At 38.1% G+C, this 25,032-nt stretch overlaps 1 protein-coding gene across 3 annotated transcripts in view; it reads left to right on the top strand.

The window, feature by feature from the left end:
- The window catches only part of ANKRD12 (ankyrin repeat domain 12), a 121,003-nt gene extending 99,746 nt beyond the window's left edge, over positions 1–21,257 (top strand). For all 3 annotated transcript variants that reach the window (XM_016120904.2, XM_016120906.2, XM_016120905.2), the window contains 4 exons: positions 462–560; positions 3,571–3,714; positions 17,709–17,804; positions 18,435–21,257. In XM_016120904.2, coding sequence (XP_015976390.2) covers positions 462–560; positions 3,571–3,714; positions 17,709–17,804; positions 18,435–18,620 — 525 coding nt within the window. In that variant the 3' untranslated portion in view covers positions 18,621–21,257. The remainder of the gene's footprint in view (positions 1–461; positions 561–3,570; positions 3,715–17,708; positions 17,805–18,434) is intronic.
- Positions 21,258–25,032: the final 3,775 nt, after the last annotated feature.

Genomic DNA, 25,032 nt, shown 5'->3' with positions numbered 1-25,032 from the left:
ATTAAATATAAAACTCAGCAGTTTAGTGCTTGATTTTTACCATTTCTACAAAGAGACTTTACTTCCTGTACTGATACACTCAGACTGCTATAATCTTCAGGATTGTTTGCTAGATGCTTTTTTATTTTTGAGTCTCTTCTCTCCCTGTCTGTGAGCTATCACTTACTGATACTTTAAAGTTTGTCTCTCTAATAAATAACTTCTTTTGTCCTTCTGAATTGCTCTTTGAAATTTGCTGTGGTCTCAATTAAAATATGTAAGTTTGCTGGAATGCCCCACTGTGTTTTAAATAGTCGAAATTGAGCAATAACAACCAGTTGTATAATTGTTGCCATTATCATTTCAGAGAATATCAGAATTTATATGTTCATGAAATTATCTACTAAAAGGGCTTAATTTTATAAGAATAGCCTATTATTATAAATGAAACCTAATCCTTAACTAATTTTTTTTAAATTTAGATTACACCACCTCCTTCACTGTCAGATCCACTTAAAGAGCTTTTTAGGCAACAGGAAGTTGTAAGGATGAAACTACGTTTGCAACACAGTATTGAAAGGGTAAGAAATATTTACATTTATGCTTAAAGTAACTTTGCAATAGATTATGATGGCCTACAGTTTTATATCAGTGAATTTTCCGTGTTTAGAACCATTTTGGGAAGTTGTTACCTTATGCTTATGCAATCAGATGGAGAATTTTTAAGCCTCTTTCAGGATAGCTTCTTCCATATTACAATTCATGTTGAGTATATTTTTTGATGTATAAAAGTGTCTGATAATTTCTTATCATTTGTTGGATTTACAGAACTCTAACAGTGAATTCCTAGTTGGACATTTGGATTTCCACATTTGGGAAATGTTGCTTGGTACCAGCACTACTTTAGTACAAAATACTTAAAATTAACAAAGGCTGTGCTTACTGGCCCTGTTAGGTCTGCTTTAGTAGTCAAGCTTCTAGTGGTTAGTCTTAGCATGAAACGACAAAGGAGGAAAAAACCTACCTATTTATAAAAATTACGAAAGTTATTTCACTTTGCTTGACAAAAATAACACCTAAATCTTTTGAGAGGGTCAGGAACTTTTGAAAATGTGGTAGAAACTATGATTCTTCACAGGAATATACCCATACTCATATATCAACAAAACCTTATATATAATTTCTTTGATTCATACATGGTTAGTTCTCTAGGGCAGAGATTCTTAATCTTTTTTGTGCCATCAATCCCTGTAACAATCTCCAAATATAAAACCTTTTATCAGAATCATGTTTTAAAATAAATTTATAGTGTTACTACAAGAACAACAAATAAAGAAGCACTGATAACAGAACTTACAATGCTGTGCATGACCCATGTCCCAGAGCAATTTGTTAGCACTAAGAATTTAGGTGAAATAACACATATCAGTAGCTATTATACCTATCAGGCGCATATCAGGCGTATACAAAAGCCATGCCACCTTACAGACATGTAAGAGTTGTCATTCGAACCGTACAATTTGCAGGACTTCAAAAAGTAGTGAAAATGACTCACATCCTTCCACATATGGAGCGACAAAATAATTTACAATTGCAGAATACTAGAAAGCAACTTAAATGTCTGACCAGTGTGAGAATAAACAACTTTACCATTTGGTTACAGAATAAACTACTAGCTACAGAATTGCTTGATAGTAGGACAGCGGTGTTGCACAGTTATCTTTATAAAGAAAAACTGCTATTGTGTGTCATAACTATTGGAATTTCAAAGAAGAAATTAGTATAAAATTGAAGGACAACATCTACAACAACTATAATATAAATTGAAAGTATTTGTGATTTCTGTGGATGACAAAGATACTTTTCATACTTCTTACATTACTGTGGTTTGTGGCCTGTGTTCATAATTAAAAGAAATGCCAGTTGGAGATTAGTGAAAATCAAGACATTCTTTTCTCATCCAAGTTTACAGATGACCCTTTCCTCATTCTTTCCATAGGATTCTCGGGTGTGTGAATAACCCAAGTTAAGAACTGCTGTTCTGAGATTTTTTTTCCCATAGAAAACGATAGCATTTAAATGCTATACTAAATGAATGAACACAACTTGCAGCCACAGCTCCTGGCCCCCTGCCCCATTATGCCTTCCCAAGAAGTAAGTGGAAGCAGTGCTTTGGGAAACGCAAAACCCATTCTCAGAAGACATTATTCGAAAGATTCTGCTCTAGAAGTTTAAAGATACAACATTAAGAATGATGATCTCAAGTGGAATATTTAGTCATATCACTACCTCTGTCCTTGAAGTGCTAACCAGACTTCTCCTAATTGATGTTTAAGCCAAAGAAAATAGTTACCACCAGATGCACAAGTCTATAACCAGGATCGGGATGGTATCTGCAGCTGGGCCCTAGAAATTCCCATTCAGCTAAATGCAGAAAATTGCCTCGATCATTCCATTAACCTTATGATAGGGTAACTCTTCATGTTACATAATTAGAAATTTTGGACCCCACTTAACTAACACATTAAGGAATGATTATATTGTGATTATCAGAGTTTTACAAGTAGTTAACATCAGAGTACACTGTGTTTATTTCTGTGAAAATATTTTTTTATAAAAGAGAAGCTGCCGCCACAATGGCATGCCACTTCAAGCACATTAGAATGGCTATAATAAGAAAAGACAGTGACAGATGTTGACAAGGATGTGAAAAAATTGGAACCCTCATACATTGCTGTTGGTATATAAAATGATACTTCTGTTGAAAACAGTTTGGTGGTTCTTCAACAAGTTAAACATTGAATTACCATATGATCTAGCAGTTCTATTCCTAGTTATTTACTTGAGCATGAATAGTCATAGCAGCATTATTCGTGGTAGCCCAAAGATGAAAACAACCCAAAAGACCATCAACTAGTGCATAAATAAAATATTGTATATTCACACAGTGGAATGTCATTCAGTCATAAAAAGGAGTTATGTACTTTTACTTGCTGCAACACAGATGAACCTTAAAAACATGCAATATGAAAGAAGCCAGTCACAAAAGACCACTTATTTTTTATTTCATTTATATGAAATGTTGAGAATAAATAAATCCATAGAAACAAAAAATAGAGTAGTAGTTGCCAGGGAAAGAGGAGGAATGGAGAGTGGCTGCTGGCTATGAGTTTTCTTTTGGGAATGATGAAAATATTCTGGAATTAGCGGCAATAACTGAACATCTTGGTGAATATATTAGAAGTCACCATTGTACACTTTAAAAGATAATTTTTATTATATAAACGTCTAACTACTATGCCGTACAGCTGAAACTAATATAAAATAATATCGAATATCAACTGTAATTGAAAAGAAAGGAACGAAAGAAAGGGGAAGAGAGAGAAAGCAAACTTTTAAAAAGAGAATGTCAATTTGGAAAAAAAATTTATTTACATTTTTGGAACACTAAGAGTTCTTAAATTTCTCAAGCCTACTGTGAAGAAAAAACTACTCTGAGACACAGGTTCTTTAGCACATTTCAAGTGGTTTTATTTTATTTGAAAACAAGTGGTTAAAGAATTGATTTTTTAAAATTCTCTGTTCAACTAGGAAAAACTCATTGTATCTAACGAACAGGAAGTTCTACGAGTTCATTACAGAGCTGCAAGAACATTGGCAAATCAAACACTGCCATTCAGTGCATGCACTGTTTTACTGGATGCAGAAGTCTACAGTGTGCCACTGGATGCTCAGGTAAAGTGCTCACTGATACTGTTAGAATGCTCTTAGAACAGCGTGTTTTTGTAATCTATTTCCATAGAAGAAACTTAATTCAACAATGAATAAAGCTGAAAGGAGGAATCAACTCTTTCGAACCACCTGAAAGTACTCCCAGATTACCTAATCCTGTGTTTTATGAAGTCCTCTAACATAATGTCTAATGATGTTTATAATTTAAAGGCTTATATTATAAAAGATATGGTTTTAGGCTATTATAAAACAGCTATGTGCTTAGGATAATGCCCCTGTAGATAACTCATAATTTGTTTCTTAAGGGGATGTGTATACATTCATTTCTGGCCTTCAGGCAACTGGAAAGCTACTATAAACTGGAAAACAATAATCAGATTGAACATCTAGGCTGTGACAGTGCTGAAATAGGGCTAAGTTTTTGTTTTGGTCTTAATGTTGTTGGAATAAATTAACATAGAGTAAGTCCTTACTAAACATAATAGGTTCTGTGACTAAGCAAAATGATGGATAATGACACCACCCTTATCATAGACTAATTGGTATAAACAAGAGTTAAGTTCCTATGGCATCTCACCATTATAATGAAACCACATAGAACAAAATAATGTTATTCGAGGACCTACTATAATTGTGAAAAACTATAGTTATATCTTGAACAAAGTTTACTGCCCCATATAAATTACATAAATTCAGAATCAGACATAATTAGTTGTGAGAATTTTTTTGTGCTTCATAAACTAGAATGAAATTCATTGGTCATAAGAGAGAACATAACAATTAAAATAAAAAATATAAATGTGGGCAGTCAAGATGGTAGAGTAGGTAAATACTGTGCTTGTCTTCTCCCACAATCACTTCAAAGTTAGAACTAAATTACAGAACAACCATGATTGAGAATCGCCTGAATTCTAGCTGAACAGAACGTATATACTACAATTAAGGACATACAGAAGAAGCCACCTCGAGACTGGTAGGAGGGGAGGAGCAGAGACATGTGACATTTTAAATCAGGAGAGATATCTCAGGTACGAAGGTCCCCACTTGAAGAGCTAGGAGTCCTAGCCTCGCACTAAGCTCCCCAACCCTGGGTTTTAGTGCTGGGAAATTAAGTCCCCATAACTTCTGTCTGAAAACCAGCAGAGATTGGCTGAGTGAGAAGTGGGTCTGCTGGAGTTCCAGGCATTCCTCTTAAAGGGCCCATGCATGGACTTCACTGCTGACGGACTCTGAACTCTGAGCTGCAGCAGCTTGAACTTGCCAGAGACATACAAAGAGGAACTGAATTGTCCAGCTTCAGGGCGAAAGCTGGAGGTGCAGTTTTCTTCCAGACAGAGTGCGGGCAGAAAACCTTGTTCCTTTGTTGAACCCTCCCCCTCATGCAGGTGAGTGCCATATCTGAGTGTCCCATCAACCTACCTAACACCAGTTGCCCAGCCCTGGTGATTCTTTGAGAGCTTGCCCCACCCAATTTGCGGCCCCACCCAAGCTGCTTCCAGTGGCTTTTCATACAAATTTGTCTTGCCTTATGCTGCAGACCTTTGTAAAATCTCACAAACCCTAGACAGTCAGCATCTGGCATCAGTGTGCCTTGTACTTTTTGCTAATCAGTCCCAAGCCCAGGACAAGTGGCAACCATGTGCAGATCACTTTGTAGTTCATACAAGTGGCCCTGGTCAGGGCACAGGCAGCAACTGGCCTTGCCCTGCATCAGAGCACCAGTCAACCACCTCCACAACTGACATACCCAAAGAAAAAACTCAGAAGGCACCAGATCCCTACCAAAGTGAATCCTGCCTCATAGTGTCTGCTCCTGCACAACAACTCCTTCACTATAGTCATGGCCAGTCCTCACAACCAATTAGTTTGAGGGTCAGTACTTCCTCTGGATGTGCTAACATCATTCAAGACTCAGCTACAACAGAAGGGTACGCACAACCCACACAAGGGACACACCTGGAGCACCTGACTCAGGTGACCAGGGAGATCACCATTGGGCCCCACAGGACACCTACTACATAAGGCCACTCTACCAAGACTGAGAGACATAGTATTTCTGCCTGCTACATAGAAGCAAACACAGGGAGGCAGCAATAATGAGGAGACAAAGAAATGTCCTAGATGAATGAACAGAAGTGAGCTAAACAAAATGGAGACAAGTAATCTGCCAGATGCAGAATTCAAAACACTGATTGTAAGGATGCTCCATGACCTCAGTGAGAACTTCGGGAAAAAAGGGGGGATAGGAGACATGAAAATGGAGATAGAAAACAAAAAAGAACCAGTCAGAAGTGAATACGATAACTGAAATGAAGAATGCATTAAAGGGAATCAGCAATATCTTAGATGAAGGAGAGGATTGGATCAGTGAGTTAAAAGATAAGGTAGCAGAAAACACCCAATCAGAAATGCAACAAGGAAAAAAGAATCCAAACAAATGAGGATAATTTAAAGCAGTGATCCCCAACCTTTTTGGCACCAGGGACGGGTGCTCCTATGAGAATCCTGATCTGAAGTAGAACTGAGGCAGTGACACCAGCACTGTGGAGTAGTTGCAGATGCAGATGCAACTTGACTTCGCTTGCCTGAAGCTCACTTCCTGCTGTGTGACCCGGTTTTTAACAGCCACAGACTGGCACTGGTCCATGGCCTGGGAGTTGGGGATCCTTGGTTTAAGAGGCCTCTGGAACGACGTCAAGCATAACAGCATTTACATAATAGGGGCACCAGAAGGAGAAGAGAGAGGGTAAGAAATTGAAAACCTGTTTGAAGGAATGACAGAAAACTTCCCTAACCTGGCGAAGAAAACAGAGATACAAGCCCAGGAAACAGAGAGAGTCTCAAACATGATGAACCCAAAGAGGCTCACACCAAGACACATCAAAATGAAAATGGCAAAGGTTAAAGACAGAATTTTAAAAGCAGCAAGAGAAAAGCAGTTAATTACCCACAAGGGTGTGCCCATAAGATTGTCAGCCTATTTCTCAGACTTTGCAGGCCAGAAGAGATTGGCAGGAAATATTCAAAGTGATGAAAAGGAAGGACCTATTGTCAGTGGTGAGCTGATTGAGAAGGGAAAGTTTCAGTGGTGAGACGCCCAGTTGAAAGAACGCAAGAGGGGCCAACACGAGAGTGAAACAGCAGGCACCAACTTTATTGCAGGGAGCACGTGCTTCAGTGCTAGTGGACCGCATAGGCTTTATATATGTCAGAGAATAATAGTGGAATTCTGACATGTGCGTTACAGTAAGCTGAATCGTGTGTACGTATGTTAGGCGCAGGTGCCATACTACACTCACTTTCTAAATCCAAGGTCTCATTCCTAGCCACGATCCTGGAGCACAGCCAGACCTAGGATCCACATTCCACCTCTGCAGGGTCACAGCATGGGATCTGGCCCGGAGGACACTACTTTGGGCCCACAATCCACAGCAGCAACATAAAGAACAGTGAAATACTGCCAGGCTACAAGCTATAAGAGCTAGCATGGCTACTGCCAACCACCAGGAAGACCCCAAGGAATTTCACCAAGTTGTCAGAAGTTCTGGGGCTGACAAGAACAAAGCTCCCTGTTAGGTCCAGGGCAAGAACCTGTATAGCAGCGGTGCCTGGGCACACTTCGATAGCCCGCGGCAAGCCTACTACACCCCTGTCAAGGGGAAACAACCCCATTCGCCAGGGCTGTTCATTCAAAAAGCATATAGCCTGTGGGAGGTTAGTATACTGACGGCGCCATCCCAGGCCCAAGGCACGCAGTTCATCCTTCAGCAAGCCGTTGAATCCTACCATTTCAGCTGCCTGTGGGCAATAAGGAACATGTAACTACCACTGCACATCATTGGTGCAGGCCCAGGTCTGCATCTCCTGACCTGTAAAGTTAGTGCCTCTCTTCACCAGTGATGAATAAGGGCTGGCCATAGGTGGCCACAAGGTGCTCCAGTGTGGTCACAGTATGGCGTTGATCAGCAGCCACCACCAGCCATGCAAAAACCGTAGGTTGGTAGCCATGTCCACACCCATGAAAACATAGTGGTTTTACTGATTTGTGGGCAAAGGACCTTATATAGTCCACTTGCCATTCCTGGAGTGGTTTAGCCCTGCAGGACACTGCCCCCAGAGTACTTTTAATCCACCGTCTCTCTGGGTACTGCTCAGCACACCAGGAGCATTGTGAAAACTTGTGCTTGAGCCTAGGTCAATGATAAGCCCCATTGTTTCACTACCTGTTACATGGTACGGATCCCTACATACCCCAGCTTTCAGTGGAGCCAAGACCAGTGTCCAATAGAACTGGCGGTACAAGGGCAGAGCAAACTTTTGTCAGTGCATTGGCTGCATCATTGCCTGGGGCCTGCAACGGCCAATGGCCAGGGACATGGTATATGGTGGCCCCCTCTGAAGACTGCACTTCCAGAGGTCTCCCCACAACCCCCAGCCCCATAGCGGGCAGTGGCCTATTATCCATTCCTGGGCAGCCCACCAGAGCAGACACAGAGTTAGACCTGAATATACAGCCCAACTGTTGGTACAGCTGTGCACTGGGCCAGTTTCATAAAGACCAGCCACACAGCATGAAGCTCAGCCCATTGGCTGGACTGCCTAGTACCAGTTTCATACCAAAAGGTTTCTGTGGATGGCTACTATGCCAGAGCAGCCCACGTCGGGGCTTCCCATGGCACAGGCCATCTGTGTATGAGGCATCCTCAGGGATGGGAGCCCGACCTGCATAGGGACTCGGTACATGTCCCATCTCAGCAGGCTTCACCAGGAGTTCTGCTTGAAACTGCACTAGTCCCAATATGGGGTGCAGTTGACTTGACAGGCTCACAAAGAACTATGCCCACTGCTCCAAGTATATCCCTCCACTTGATCAGTGTACGGGTCTGTGTAATTTCCGTGTATGGGGAGTCTTCACCCAAGACTACAGCCACCCCTCCACAGGGTACATGGACTGCACAATTACAGGATTAGGGCCAGTGATGGCCTAACTGGCCAGAAGGGCTGCATATATGGCAGCTAGTTGCTTCTCTATCAGAGAATACCGTGCTTCCACACCTTTCCATAACTAGGACCAGAGGCCTATCAGTACCTTCCAGGAACCATGCTTCTGCCACAAGCCCCATCCAAACCCTTCATCATCCACCTGCACCATAAGCAGGAATGGGAGGGCTGGATCTACTACACATAGAATTTGGACTTGTACTACAGCTCGCTTTGTAGCCTAAAAGGCATCTTCTATCTTGGAAGTCCAATCCCACTGGGCACCCCATCACACTAGATGATGCAGGGGTTGCATCAAGGAGGCCAAATGGGAAATGAACACTCTCTAAAACCCCAGCAGTCCTAAATAGGTTTGGAGCTGCTTCATAGTCTCAGGTTGACGATATGCCTATATCCTATCAATGACCACCTCCAACATTACTTTTGTCTTACCTGACCAGACAAGTCCCAAGAATTTGACTACCCAGGTCCCTGGACCTTGTCCTCATTGACTGCCCAACCTCAGTCAGTGAGAGCTTCTCGCGGGCTGGTTGCTGCTGCTTCTAGTTCTGTAAGAGAATCAGAGGTTAGCATTATATCGTCAATGTAATGATACAAGTGCACTATGGGTGATCATTTCCATGTGGCTAAATCTTGAGCCATAAGACCATGGCACAGGGTAGGGCTGTGCATATAGTCCTGGGGAGGAAGGAGGAATGACCGCTCTCACCCTTCCTAGGTAAAGACAAACTGTTCTTGACTTTCTAGGGCTATGGCAATAGAGAAAAAGGCATTTGCCAAGTACACCACAGAATGGTATCGTTCAAGTTCATGTGACGGCCAGTCCATGATGTCCGTGGCGTTCAGCACGGCAGCATGTAGAGACAGCCTAACCTTTTTCAGCTCCTGCAGCCTCAGGTCAACCAGCTCCCCCACCAACCGGTGTCCCAGCCAAATTCCTAATCGGGGAGATAATCGGCTAGCCGCACCTCACGGGTTGTAGCCTTCCCAGGAATAAAAGTGAATTGCTGGTCAGGGTGCAGCTGATTCCACACTGCCAGCAGCACTTCATTAGGTTGCTGCTCAACCTTTTCTGCAATGACCCCCGCTGCAAAGAGATCAAACCACATCTGCCTGTGGCTCACGCTCATGGCTGAACAGTCTGGGAGCTGCTCCACCCCCTCCCCCTTTTCGGCCACGCCTCTATCCATGCATTGGCCAGTCTGGGAGTGCATCAGGCGGTATGGCGCACACTCCAGTGGAATGCTCCTTACGTTTCACTTCCACATTCCCCAACTTCGCCATGAAGGACGTCACTTCATGGATCCACCTATCTAGGTAGGGGACCAGCAGTGCCTCCATGGTGCCAAAAGTACTGGCTGGGCCGGAAGTCAAAATCAAGTCCTTCATACAGGTCTTAAATACCTCTTCACCAGGGCTAGTGTCCTGGGCGCAAAACATTACCTGTCGCGTGCCCATTTTGCGAATTATCTGGAACAGATCTAAGTACATGGTCCATCTGCTCACTATGTCTGGCAGCTCCCCCAGGTCAGCCCACACTGTCGGTGCAGCACACATGAGCCAGTTAATCAGGGAGTGATTTCTTGTGCCCCATGTCCCTGGAGGCGCTACCTGAGGGACCGTATCATCGTTATGAAGGTGAGCTGAGCCATCTCTTCTGGAGATAATTCAGTCCCTTCAGCCCCATCATCCCACAGCTGCAGCAGCTACCCTGGAACCGTCTCCCCTGCACCCTGCCGTACCTGTTTTGTCAGATCCCAGAGTTTGGCAGGGGTGTACTGGATCAAGGTGGTATGCTTTTTAGCCTGGGGGGCACCACCAACTTGACCCCCTGGAGCCAACGACTGTTCCGCTTCAACCTGCTGCTGTATCACCGGCTGCGCCTGCCACAGTATTGCCGGCAGGCTCCCAGACAGGGACGATGGCAATGACCCGTCAGGGCCCTATAAAATGCTTTCCACTGCTTCCAGCCACCTTTCCAGCATATCTTCCCTAGCGTTGTAGCTGCTTCACTTGCTGAACCTGATCCTCCAGGCTGGCCTGCCATAGCGCCGCCAGAAACATCCAGGCCACCCAACCTGCTGCCTCCCAGTGAGTGGTGGTCGGAACATTTGGCTCCAACATCTCCAGGGCTTTCCAGACGTTCTCCAAATGCAGCTTCACTCTGTCCCAGTCCTCCAGGGGCATCCACATAGTCAGATATACGGCCACAGGATGCCACTGGGAGGCAGGGGGCCACATGTCCTCCATGCAGGGACCATTTAGAGCACTGTGAGACATACACTTCATCCTGCCGTCTACACCATGTGTCAGTGCCAAGCTGATCAAGAAGGGAAGGTTTCGGTGGTGAGACGCCCAGTTGGAAGAATGCACAAGAAGCCGACAAAAAAATGAAATAGCAGGCACCTACTTTACTGCAGGGAACATACTTCTGTTCCGATAGGGGACCGCATGGGCTTTATATATGTCAGAGAACAATAGTGGCATTCTGCCACACATGCGTGATACAGTAAGCTGAATCATGCTTACGTATTTTAGGCGCAGGCGCCTTACTACACTAACATTCTAAATCCAGGATCATGTTTCTTGCCGTGGGCCTAGATCACAGCCAGACCTCAAACCTGCCAGGCCTGTTGCCCACAGCTGTCTTCTAGAATCAAAGGGCTGGTCAAGAGATTCCCAGACAAAAAGTTAAAGGAATTCATCACCACCAAACCAGTATTAAAAGGAATGTTAAAAGGGGCTTCTTTAAGAAGAAAAAGGGGGGGAAAAAGATTAAAAATGTGGATAATTATAAATAACATGATGGCTACAAAACTACCAATAATTTCATTTGTCTTTATTAAATAGACAATTGCTTGTATTTACATTGTACAATGAGTTTTTTTCCACTTATTGTTGGTGTACAGTAATATACCAGTTTCAGTTGTATAGCATGGTAATCAGAGATCCACCTAACTCGCAGGGATCAACCCTCTAAATCTAGTACCCCTCTTCTCCCTTACATATTTATTATTAACCATCTTCCTCGTGCTACACTCTACATCTCCATGTCTGTTCTTCAACTATCTATTTGTATCTCTTAATCCCTTTGCCTTTTTTTTCCTCCAACCCCCCTCCCATCTACTATCCCGCTAAATATGCCCTGTGAGTTTACTTCTGCTTTTGTTGTTGTTTTGTTGTTAATTTTGTTCTTAGATTCCACATGTATGTGAAATCATGCAATATTTGTCTTTATCCGAACCATTTCATTCAGTGCAATACCTTCTGGTCCGTCAAGATAATATCTTTTTCCATCCCCTTCCTTTTAGTCTCTGTGTCTTTTAATCTGAAATGAGTCTCTTGCAGGCAGCATATGTAGGGGTCTTGTTTTCTTATCCATTTAGCCTCTCTATCTTTTGATTGGAGCACTTAATTCTTTTCCATTTGAGGTACTTATTGATAGGAATGTAGTTATTACCATTCTTTATTCCTGTTTTTTTTTTTTTACATTGGTTAACAAAATCCAGTAAGTTTCAGCTGTACACTTGAACAGTTAAGCATATATATATTTATACTGTGTGTTCATCTCCCATAGTTAGATTTCTTCCTGTCACCACATATTTGACCCCCTTTACCCCATCTAATTCCCCCCTCCACTCTCTCCCCTATCCTCAGGTAACCACTAGTCTATCATCCATGTCCATGAGTCTCTGTTTTTTTGTCCTGTTCATTTGTTGCTTTTTGGTTTATATCCTACATATAAGTGATATGTGATTTTCAGCTTTTCCTGTCTGGCCTATTCTGCTTAGCATGAATATCTTGAGGTCCATCCATGTTGTCATAAATAGCAGTATTTCATCTCTTTTTGTGGCTGAGTAATATTCCATTGTATATATGTACCACAGCTTCTTTAGCCAGTCATCTATCGTAGGACACTGAGGTTACTTCCATGTTCTGGCCACCGTGAATAATGCTGCTGTGAACGTCGGTGTGCAAATATCTTTCCAGATATGGGTTTTCAAGTATTTGGAGTAAATACCCAGTAGAGAGATTGCTGGATCATATGGTTGATCAATTCTTAGTTTTTCGAGGAACCTCCACACTGTTTTCCATGGTCTCTGTACCTGTTTGCAGTCCCACCAGTAGTGTATGAGGGTTCCTTTTTCTCTGTATCCTCTCCAACATTTGTTATTACTTGCCCTGTTAATTATAGCTATTCTAACAGGTGTGAGTGAGATGGTATCTCATTGTGGTTTTGGTTTGCATTTCCCTAATAGCTAGTGATGTTGAACATCTTTTCATATATTTGTTGGCCATTTTTATGTCCTCTAGGGAGGAGTGTCTGTTCAGGTCCTCTGCCCATTTTTTAATTAGATTGTTTGTTTTCTTGTTGTTATTGAGTTGTATGAGCTACTTATATATTTTGAATATTAGGCCTCTATCAGAGGCGTTCCTTGCAAATATATTTACCCATTAGGATGGTTGTCTCTTTACCTTGTTGATGGTTTCTTTTGTTGAGCGGACGCTTTTTAGTTTGATGTGGTCGCATTCATTTATTTTTCCTTATGCTCCCTTATTTTTGAGGTCAAATTCATAAAATCCTCTTTAAGTCCAAGATCCTTGAGTTTTGTTCCTATGTTTTTTTCTATGCAATTTATTGTTTCAGGTCTTATATTTGGATCATTGATCCACTTTGAGTTAATTTTGGTGTGTGGTTACAGACAGCAGTCTCGTTTCACTCTTTTGTTGGTGGCTTTCCAGTTTTCCCAGCGCCGTTTATTGAAGAGGCTTTCCTTTCTCCACTGTATGTTTTTGGCTTTTTTTGTCAAAAATTATTTGCCTATGTAAATATGGGTTTACTTTGGACTCTTGATTTTGTTTCTCTGATCCATGTGTCTATTTCTGTTTTTGATGCATGTCTTTTCTCCTTAAAGAAGTCCCTCCAACATTTTCTGTAATACTGGCTTGGTAGTAATAAATTCCCTCAGCTTATTTTGGTCTGGGAAATTCTTCAGCTCTAAATGATAGTTTTGCTAGATAAAGTATTCTTGGTTGTAGATCCTGGGTCTTCATCACATCAAATATTTTGAGTCAGGTCCTTCTGTCCTGCAGTTTCTTTTGAGAAATTAGCTGCCAATCTTATGAGTGCTCCCTTGTAGGTAACTAACTGTTTTTGTCTTGCTGCTTTTAATATTCTTTCTTTGTATTTAACCTTTGGCATTCTAATGATGATATGTCTTGGTGTGGGCCTCTTTTGGTTTCTGGTTTTTGAGATTCTCTGAACTTCCTGGAGTTTTATGTCTAATTCCTTCACCAAGTTAGGGAAGTTTTCCATCATTATTTCTTCAAATATATATTCAGCTTCTTGTTCTGCCTTTTCAGGTAACCCTATGATATGGATATTTTTTACCATTAATAGTGTCCCATAGGCTCCTTAAATTATTATTATAGTCTTGGCTTTTTTTTTTCTTTTTCTTTCTTTCTTTTTTTTTTTTTTTTTTTTTTTTTTTTTTTGCCATTCTGATTGAGTGTCCTTGGCTTTCCTTTTCTTTAGATAGGTCATTTGATCCTCTTCTTTATTCACTTTGTTTATTCCTTTGTTCCATTTAATGTACTTCTCAGATAAAGCGTTCTTCATTTCTGACTGGTTCCCTTTTATAATTTCCATTTCCATTTTTATGTTTTTTTGTCTCTTTGTTGAAGTTCTCACTGAATTCATCTACACTTCCCATAAGTTCATTGAGCATGTTTATAACCAGTATTTTGAACTCTGCATCTGTTAGATTACTTGACACCATAATTTATGGATCTCTGTTGTGTTCTCTCATATAGTTTCTGCTTCTTTGTCTTCCCATTTTGGCTGCCTTTCTGTGTCTGTTTCTATTTGCTAAGTAAAGCTCCTAAGTCTCCCAGAGCACCTGACAGGCTGAGAACACACTTGGTTGTGTCTTGGGTGGGGCCATGAGTTAGGGGAGGCGGAGTTTCAGGGAATCCTCTGGGCGGAGCGACTATTTATCCAATGTGATGAAGTCATGGCTATGGTAGCTCTGTATCTGGGACACTGGGAGCGGGGAGGTCTCAACAGAGGAGCAGTGGATACCGCTGGCACTTCTGTACTGAGCGAATCTCGCCTCAGCCCTCACTCTAACAACTCAGTGTCTCCCTGTAAGTCCCTGGTGCCCCCTGCGCCAGCTGAACCAGCACTGGTGCTTAGAGTGAGCAGGTTTGTCACCGCAAAAGTCTGCTAGCGGACGCATCTGCCACTGCCGCTGCCACTGCTTCTGTCCTACTAAGCCACTTGGGACTAAGCAGCCTCGTGCCCTCACCCCGTCTTACCCTCTGCCATTGCAGGGTGATTTCTTAGATTTCTTCCTAGTAGAATGGTTTGTTCATCTAGATCCCAGGCGATTTTTCCTTGCTGCTGCTCCTTGTTTCCCATCACAACTTTGATTTGGTCGCCAGAGGGATGAACAGAGAGCCTCTATCATCTACGCTGTTTTTTTCTGCCTCCAACAATTACTTTAAATTGAATGCTTATGCTAGACAAAATAGACTTTAAACAGATGCTATAACAAGAGACAAAGAAAGACCCAGTAGTTCCACTTCTGCGTATTTATTTGAAGAACCGGAAACACTAAATTGAAGACGTATGCATCCATATGTTCATTGCAGCGTTATTTACAGTAACCAAGATATGGAAGCAACCTTACTATCAGTGGATGAACGGATAAAAAGTGGTCCATATATGCAGTGGAATATTAGCCATAAAAAAGAATGAACTCTTGCCATCTTCAACAACATAGTTGGACTTAGAGGCTATTATGCTGAGTGAAATAAATCAGCAGAAAACAACATGATTTCACTTACATGTAGAATCTAAAAAACGAAGTAAACAAGACAAACATAGGTAAAGGGAACATTTTGATGGTTGCCAGATGGGAGGGGGGTTGGGGAATAGGTAGAAGGGGGAAGGGATTAAGAGGTACAAACAAATTGGTAGCTAAAAATTAGTCATGGGGATGTGAAGTCTAAGGAATATAGTCAATAAAATTGTAATAGGTGCTAGATTTATGGGGATGATCATAAGTTATGTAAATGTCTAATCATTTGTACACCTGAAGCTAATATTGTCAACTATAATTGAAAACTAAGTTATATTTTTAAAGAGTATAAACAGACAGTGAAGGATTATCTCAAGAGGAAAAAAATAGGAAATGCTATTTTCAGTCAGACAAACTAGAAACAGAAAGGATATAAGGTATAATATAGCGAAAGTATGCATCCATATGTTCTCTCTGGGTTTCATTTTTCTCATTTGTAAAAAAAAAAAAAAAAGATAAGTAGATTTAAACTTTCTTAAGCTACTAACTTGTATTTAAATGAAAACACTCAGAAATAGCAGAAAAAGCTATTAAAATGAGTAATTGGATCTTAAGAAAGAACTGTTATTTGACTCTAAGGAAATAGATACTGAAAAGGACTTTCCATAATTTCCAGCTTTATATATTTTAAAGGGAAGAATTAATGTTTTTTTAATAATAAGTGATTTAACCATCCTGCTAAAGGCTGGACTAGACCATATGATATCTTGAAGTCTTTTTATGTTTTATGTAATTAGAAGAGTAATGAATCAATTTCAGAACACTGTAAATCAAGCTATAATGAAAGTCTTGAAGATTTCTAGTTCAGAGTAGTTAAGTAAACTCATTTTTTTTTTCTTTCTCCTAAAACTCAATGAAATAATAAAAGACTTAAAAATAAAAAATCCATAGAAGAGCTGGAAATAGAAGTGTAAGCCACTGGACCAGAATTTCGACATTTCTCATGAAGGACATGAAAACATTGATAGTGAAGTACAACAGAATTGAATCTAGATTTTAAAGAGAATTTTAAAAATAAGTGAGTTTTCCCAGTAAACCCTCAGAATGATTCCAAAGTCAGAGGCTAAAGAGGATTAGTCTACAATTGGCCTATAATTAAAGGGCAGAATAACTTAGTCATTCTCTTGTGGAAAACTGGGAACTATTTCCCATCTTTTTACAGCTGCCTTTAGAGTGAAAGGTCTTTTGGCTTGTATTGTATGAGAATAGCTTCTGAGGAACTAAGGGAGAGCAAGTAAACAAATCTACTTTTCCTGATAAAGCCCTGGATTATTCATTAGCTCACTCTCTTATACTTCTTTTTCAAATACACTTGTAAGATTAAAACGATTCAACAATACAAAATAAAATAGTCAAAACATCTTACTCAAGGACCAAGGAGGAAGTGATAATGGCTAAAAATGTGAGTGTGGGGATACCTGATGGCCTCAATCTCACTTTAGTAGTAAAAGTAGTAGTAATAATTATAGCACATGTTTATTGGATTGAGTACTTTCTGTATATCCAAGCATTAAGAGGCTCTTAATTCTCAAAATAAGATTAAAAGATTTTTATCCCATTTGACAGGTAGAAAATTTGACAGGTAGAGTACATAATTAGTTCAAGATTACTCAGTAAGATACAAAGCCAACAGTTGAATATAACCTATCTTAATTCCAAAACTGGTATGCTTATGAGTTGGTATGGAATTTTTTTTTTGAGCACTCCAAAATATTGGTTCTGGTAAAAATGTGTGCCTCTAACAGCCCATCTCCCACCTTAATTTTTCTCTCTACATTAATGTTAATGGCAAACTTTAATATTAAGTTAAATATGAAATAAATTCTTTAAAAAGAATGTAACAGGCATAATACTTCATATGACATGCCTCTTTAAGAAATATCTTTTACTCATAGAGCAGTTGGATTCTATTTAGTAACTAAACCCAGAATCCTAAGAATTCTACTAATCTGTCTACTCGATATGGAAATAAGTGCTTTATCAAATTTTTTTAATATTCAAATTATATTTTATCCTTTTTCATAATGTAGTTTCATTCTTCCTTAAAAATAAAATATACCATGAAAAAGACATTTGGCTTATAGATTTTAAAATACTGTATAATTCTCAACTACTTTTAATGTTCTCTTTCAGTCTGATGACAGTAAAACTTCTGTGAGGGATCGCTTTAATGCAAGGCAGTTCATGTCTTGGTTACAAGATGTAGATGATAAATTTGACAAATTAAAGGTATGTATGTTCAGTTTGAATGGATGTGTCCCCCTTTATAAACAGATATTGCAGCTATATTAGGAATGATTAGGAAAGGAAATAATGGTTAGTCGTGAATCCTCACGCTAAGCCACAATTACAAGATAAAGGAAAATGAAAACCACAATTCTTATTTTTTAGGATCAATGTAGTATAAAAGATGAAACTAAAAAGAAATTTCAAATGGAGATCTTTATGCTTATTATCCATTGTATGAGTCTGGTTATAGTTATAGGAAAGAATGGGAAAACAATAAGAAAAGGAATGTATTTTGCAACTCTAAAGAACATTATTTGGTTTTAGATTTTCAATAATTTCAAAACAGTTCTCAGATTTTCATGGTTCTTTGTATAATTTTAAATCTCATTATATAAAACAACAGTTTCGAATTAAAGTCCCTAAGAAAAGATGAATGTGAAGTTGCAGATCCAGAAATCAGTTGGTGTATGGATACAGACAGGGTAAAATAGAAATGGGAGTGTAACTAAAAAACTTTTAGTTACTGTCATATATTTATCATAATTTCTAAAGAAACTTTGGATGAAAATAATGTTTAAACAAAGCAAGTTTAATAGAATAATTAATTATGTCTTCTCTTCTTTTAAATAGACCTGTCTTTTAATGAGGCAACAACATGAAGCTGCAGCTTTAAATGCTGTTCAGAGATTAGAATGGCAGCTCAAACTCCAGGAACTTGATCCTGCCACCTATAAATCTATCAGCATTTACGAAATCCAAGAGTTTTATGTTCCCCTTGTTGATGTCAATGATGACTTTGAATTGACTCCTATATAGCAGCCCTTACTTCTTGCTGGGTCATCCTAAGCTGATGGGGCTCAAGAGTGTTATACTGTGGAATGTTGCCTTTTGACAAGAATACTGATATGCCTTTACAAGTGTTAGTAAAGTTCAACTAAAGTTCGTTACATATGTAGTAAACACTGTCATTTTATAAAAAATTAAAAGAATTATTTTGGATCTTAGATCCAAACAGTCTCTAACTAAAAACTATTATTTATAGTGGTGAAAGGTAACAGTTGCATTGGAGCATGTTGGCAGGCTATGGTACATTCTTAAAAAATCCAGAATCTGCTAACAGCGCTGGAAGTTGTTAGCATTCTAAGTAACAAGATAACCACTAGTATGCAAATCTCTTTCAAGTTTTGTTAAAATGTATCAGTAAACTAAAAGGTTCAGTTCCTACCAAATAGTTTCTAATGTGGAAGAGAAACTTGGCACAAAATTTCTTCAGTTTATTATATCTGTAAATTAATTGTACAGTTTTCTTTTCAAAGTTTTAATATTGTCTTCCTTTTTAATAACTTATTTTATACATATTGTGCAGATGTAAATCTTGTAATTAATGGTCAAAATGTATACAAAGGGATTAGTAGTCAAAATATGTACAAAAAATAATTGTAAAACTGTTTTGTCTATGTTTTATTGGACCAAAGTTGTAGTTTGTATGGAGTGTAGCAGTAGTGTATTCAGGTAGCAGAACTTAACTAAGGCATGTATGTGTTTGAGTTAGCTTGTTTTCATCGCCATAACTGTAAAAATTGTGACTTAGTTGTATTGCATGCTTCCTATAATTTAACTCTCCATAAGTGATGCCTAAAGTAGTGTAGAGTGTTTCATACTGGTCAGGAATAGTACCTATGACTTACTATGTTGAGACATATTTAGAATTAGTCATACCAAGAAACAGCTCTTTTTTCATCTCACAGTAGAGCCTATTCTTTCCCCTCCCCCCCCAAAAAATGCCTTCGAATGAAAATTCTGAAATTGTAAATGTCTATTTTAATACTCAAGTATGAAAGAATCTGTGAATACATGTAAATATGTTTAATAAATTTTATTGGTCATGTTAAATCATTGTAAAACTTTTTTACATTGCTTAAATATGTTTTAAGCTTAATAACCTTTGCACTTTTAAAATAAAAACTGAGTTCTTGAATGAAAAGATATTTGGTAGTCAAAATAAGTAAAAGAAATAGGCATATGCCAAGTGATCTCTGCAATGTTTATGAAAAATTCATTAATATGTTGTATTTTTTTCCTTGTATCAAGATGCAAACAATATTCAGAATTTTATAATTAATATTCAGTCTGTTTTTATTAAACATTTAGCAATATACTTAAAAAACATTCTCCTATAACATGATATAGATTAAATATTCAGGATTATTTCAGATCTGAAACCTGCTGCTAAATTTATTAAACATTTTTGAAAGAAAAATTAGGTTATAAGTATATGAAATAAAATTTATAGAACTTTCCATGATACTTTTTTGAATTATAAAATAATACTGGATGTTTATTCTGGAGAAAAGTAAAAAGAATGTATGAGGAATAAAGTGATTTAATTTCAGCTTGCAGGTTGGAAATTCCAACTAATGGAGAATATAAAAATTGAAGTTTTTGAGTGCAAAGGTACATATTAAGCTTAGGAATTTTTGAATTTTTATGTCAATTTATATTTTAATTCATACTGTACTTAGCATGCGCAATAAAGCAGCACGTGTAAAAAATACACAGTGCAAAGACTTTATTATAAAGGTTGGATGTAGTAGTGTTTAGAAATTTAGATGAGAGATTTTGGCCTTTTTTATTGGATAAATGAGGCCAAGAAAGGCAGGGTAGATTTTGAAGCACTGGTTTTGTTGAAGTTAAGTTTATTAAGGCTGGGAACATTAAAAGCTAATTTATAAAAGCAATACTTTTTAATATGAGAAACTTAAAGCAAATTTTGTTTGTACTTTTGCCTAAAAATAAAAAATTAAAAAAAAAAAAAACATTACTGAGCATTAAAGTCAGAAAATATGAGAGGGGTGCATTATACAGCATTTCATTCTGATGATCTAGCCCGAGAAGGACAGTGGGGCGGATCGCTGTTTGGCCAAGCAGAACAAGCTACAGAAGAGAAAAAAGTAAGCAAGTAGGAATCTGGCATAATTTAGTCATCCCAGCTTTTTAGCACTAATTAATTTTTACGCTCTTCAATGGTACCTCAAGTTGCTGGAGCCTCTCTGCCATGATTCTGCTTCTGCAGATTTCCTTTGTAAAATGACTCAGCTAATCTGGATAGCTTAAAAGAAAAGTGAATGCCTTGTCAGTGGAGATTTATACCTAAGTAAGTAGTTAAGGGCTTTCGATAGTAAAGATATTCCAAAGCTCTGAAATGCTAGAAAAAACTTGGAATGGGGTATATGCCTAAAAAGATTTAGGATTCTGAAAGAAAAATAAAGGATGTTTAGTTTAATCAGTGATTTTTTTTAACTATATTCAAATATCATGAACAAGATACAAAATTGTACCTAAGGATTTGTATTTCTTTAAATCTTGTTCTAAATCATATCTGTTTAATAAATGACTAGTTGATATTTGTGCATGTTATTTAATAAAGAGTTATATTTTTATAGAAAAAAATAAGTGAAATGTGTGCTAAATGTTTTTTTTCCCCATTCCCATATAACTCTTAAGCCAAACACTAATATTTACTTGGGCAGCTAGCAAAATTGCAGAAATACTCAGGAAAACAGCATCTGAAGAATTAGCCTTTCAAATTCAAGTCTTTTAAGTAATGAAGTCTCAAAAGTGAATTTTAAATATTAAACCTGCTGCAAACTTCTCAACTGCAAAAATCTCAAAGACCTCATGAAGCTCATTTTAATGGACTTAAGAATTAATTTTTCTAGAAATTGATTGCAGCGCTAAATACCTATTTTTCTTAGTTATCCAACAAGTGACCAATATTTTTTATTCTGTCTCTGAAAACCTGACACAAAAAATCCAAAATTTTACATAGAGGAAATTACCTATTTTAATTCAATTCACAAGATAGTTTATCTCCTTTTATTTGAAAAAAAAAAAAAAGCATTTTCATGATTTTTTAAAAAAATTCTTCTCAAACATTTAAGACAAAAAGATTGTTACAAAAAGTGTTAATCTTTGAAAAACCTGGTATAAAGTTTAGTTGGTTAAAGTATTTTCTTAGTGGTTTCTTAGGACTATATTCTTTGTACCTAAAATTGAAGTACAAAGCTTCCACAGAAGTTGGTACCCAAAAAACAAAAATTAGACCAAAACATTACAAGAAAACTACAGACATTTCTCGTGAACATAGTCATCTCTTAGTGACATTCAGGTAACAATTCCTTAGGATAGAACAAGTACAAACTATTAAAAAACGTTAATAAATCAGACTTCATTAAAATTGAAACTTGCTCTTCAAAAGACACTCTTAAAGTGAAAACGTAAGTCACATACTGGGAGAAAAGTTTGGTTTAAAACATATAATAAAATACTTGATTCCAGAATACATAAAGTAAGTTTTTTCAACTCAATAAGACAAAAAACGAACGTGAACATATTTTACTAAAGGTATGTAAATGGCAAAAAAAAAAAATGGAAAGATGCTCAACATCATTAATCATTAGGGAAATGCAAATTAAAACCACAGTGTTATAGTACTACATACCCAATAGGATGGCTAAAATTAAGAAAATTTAAAATACCAAGTGTTAGAGTGTGGAACAACTGGATATCTTTCATTGCTGGTAAAAATGCATAATGGCACCACCATTTTGGAAATATATTTGCTGGTTTCTTATAATGTAAAAAGTACTTAACATAAGACCCAGCAATTCTAGATATTTGACCAAAGTAAAGATAAACATCTTAACATAAGTATTTACATGTTGTTCATAGCAACTTGATTCATAATAGCTCAAAACTAGAATGAACCCAAATGTCCATCAACTGATGAATTAGTAAATGATGGCATATCCATAAAATAAAATGCCACTCGGTAGTAAAAATGAATTACCAATACATGGAACAATATGGGTAAATCTCGAAGTCAGTATAATTGGCGAAAGAAATCGGACACAAAAGATGACATAATGTGTAATTTCATTTATATAATCCAGAAAAGGCAACACTAGTGATAGCAGATAATTAAGTAGTTGACAGACCAGGGATTAAGGAGAGGAATATAGGGAAACTGAGATGATGGAAATAATTATGATTGTGGTTAAACTACTGTATACATTTGTCGACAAAATTGTACACATCGAATTGAATTTATTGTGTAAGTTATGCCTCAGTAAAGCTCACAAAAAATAGCAATGCTTTTTATTTTTGTTAATCATTTTTTCCTTTCAAGTTAGTACTGCTATTTATCATTTGTTTTTAGTGGATTTATAACCTGTCTAGATAAAAAGAATTTGCAAAGAATGTTCTATACATCTTTATTAGTTATAGCCTCATAGCTCTCATTATGAGAATGGGATACTCAGTCCTCTGGGATGGCTGGTTGGTTGGTGGCGGGAGGGCATGGAGATAATGGTTAAACAGGTTGCTGATACAATTAGCATCACTGTGGAGTACTATTGAATGCCACAGTTTTTTCCCAAGGGGACCAGGTCATACTGGTCATTCTATAGGTCAGAATGATTTATTAGCATAGTTGTAATTTCTACTTTGTTCACTAAAGCATCCGCATGAAAAGTAACATGATCCTCAGTCATGAACTTATCTTAACTTCTATTATTAATTCCAAGTAGTGTTGAGTGATAAGTCAACCAATATTAATTTGTGCTTATTTCTCTAGATACCAAGCTATGCAGCAAGGAAACAGGAGGCCACTAAAGAAATCAAAGATATTGCATTGCTGGCCCTCCTGGACCTCAGGTCCCACCAGGCCTCACCAAGAGGCAGACAGCTTACAGGTCCTAAGCAGTGCCTTATATAAAGAATCAAACTCTCATCTGCTTCCTAAATTGTGGAATTTTACACTTAGCCAGCTATTCCCTTTGGCTTAAGTTTTTCTACATCAGGTGAAAATAAATACCCTTGAAGGTGAAATACATTGGATATTGCATAGCTTGGTGTAAATTAACTTAAAAGTTCTTTCCAGAAAGTTAATATGGTAGGGAGGCTGACAAAATGCCTATGTGTCCTGCATTACTTGAAGAAGAGAGAAATGATGCCAGTAAAAAAAAAAAAAAAAAAAAAAATAGAATGGAGAACAATAATTCTAAAATGAACAGGAAGAATGATTATGTTGACTGTGCCAGCCAGCAAATCTTCATAACACCACTATGAGGAAGTGCTATTTTTATTCCCTTTCACAGGTGAGAAATTAGGCTTGGAAAAAATCGCTGAATTACCCACAGGTACACAGTAGCACAGTAGGAGACCAAACCCATGGGACCAGTCCGTTGGATATTAGCCAGCTACTGATGGATGTCTTCATTTAAGGTCTACTAGGGCCTCTGAAACCCATTTTTCCTAAAGCTGGCCTTCTACCATATTACCTACCCTCACTCACCCACTAATCCTTGTTCTAAGCATTCTGAACCTTGGCCACCCCAGTGAGTGGAATCAAGCACAGAACCTGGTGTTGGCAGTTGAGAGCACCATCTGGAATAGTGACTGAGGCCTGGGCCAGGATAGAGAGCGCAAGGAGATAGAACCATGTAGGTAAAATATACACTAATTCCAGCTGGCCTTTTATTGTTCTTACTGTTTTTACATCCACCTCCATCTATTTTATTGCAAAATTTTACTTGTGTCCTCTTTGTTTTGTACATATCAGCATCACGGGAGGTACTCAATAAATATTAGTTTATCTTATTAATGAAAACGTGCACTGAGGGAATCCAAGTAAAGGATTGATTGGAGATGAATGAACTTACTTAGATAAGGTAATGATTCCTACAAATATGGAATGGAGACAGAACCAGTAATAAAACTGAACATTTATTAAACCTAAATATACTCATGTACTGTATGTCCTCAAAACTTGAGAAATCATAGAAAGAAATACTTAGACACAGCATAACTTTGGTAAGAGGACCAAGTGAACGCCAATGCAAATATGTCTTTAATAAGTTGGAGCCAATTTTTCAAAATTTAGTGATAACCCTGATGTCATTTCATCTAAAAGCCAGAGAATTGGGATGGAGAAGAAACACAGCGGCCTCTGTGTGCAACACGTTTTTTTGGTCTTTATGAACTTCCATAAGAATTTAAGGAATTTATCTGCACAATTAGGCTTAAGTGAAAACAGATTAAAGAATATCATTTTGATCATTCTTAATAAAAGCAGCATTTGCTATAATTTATAGTAACCTATTTTTAACTAATCATCTTAAAATGCTCTATTAAACTAGTTGTGTAATAGTTTATTATTTCCAATTGA

Source organism: Rousettus aegyptiacus, unplaced genomic scaffold (assembly GCF_014176215.1).
Source record: "Rousettus aegyptiacus isolate mRouAeg1 unplaced genomic scaffold, mRouAeg1.p scaffold_m13_p_12, whole genome shotgun sequence".
NCBI classification, from domain to species: Eukaryota; Metazoa; Chordata; class Mammalia; order Chiroptera; family Pteropodidae; genus Rousettus; species Rousettus aegyptiacus.
Note: the sequence above shows the minus strand (reverse complement) of the source record. Positions and strands in the feature narration are given on the sequence as shown.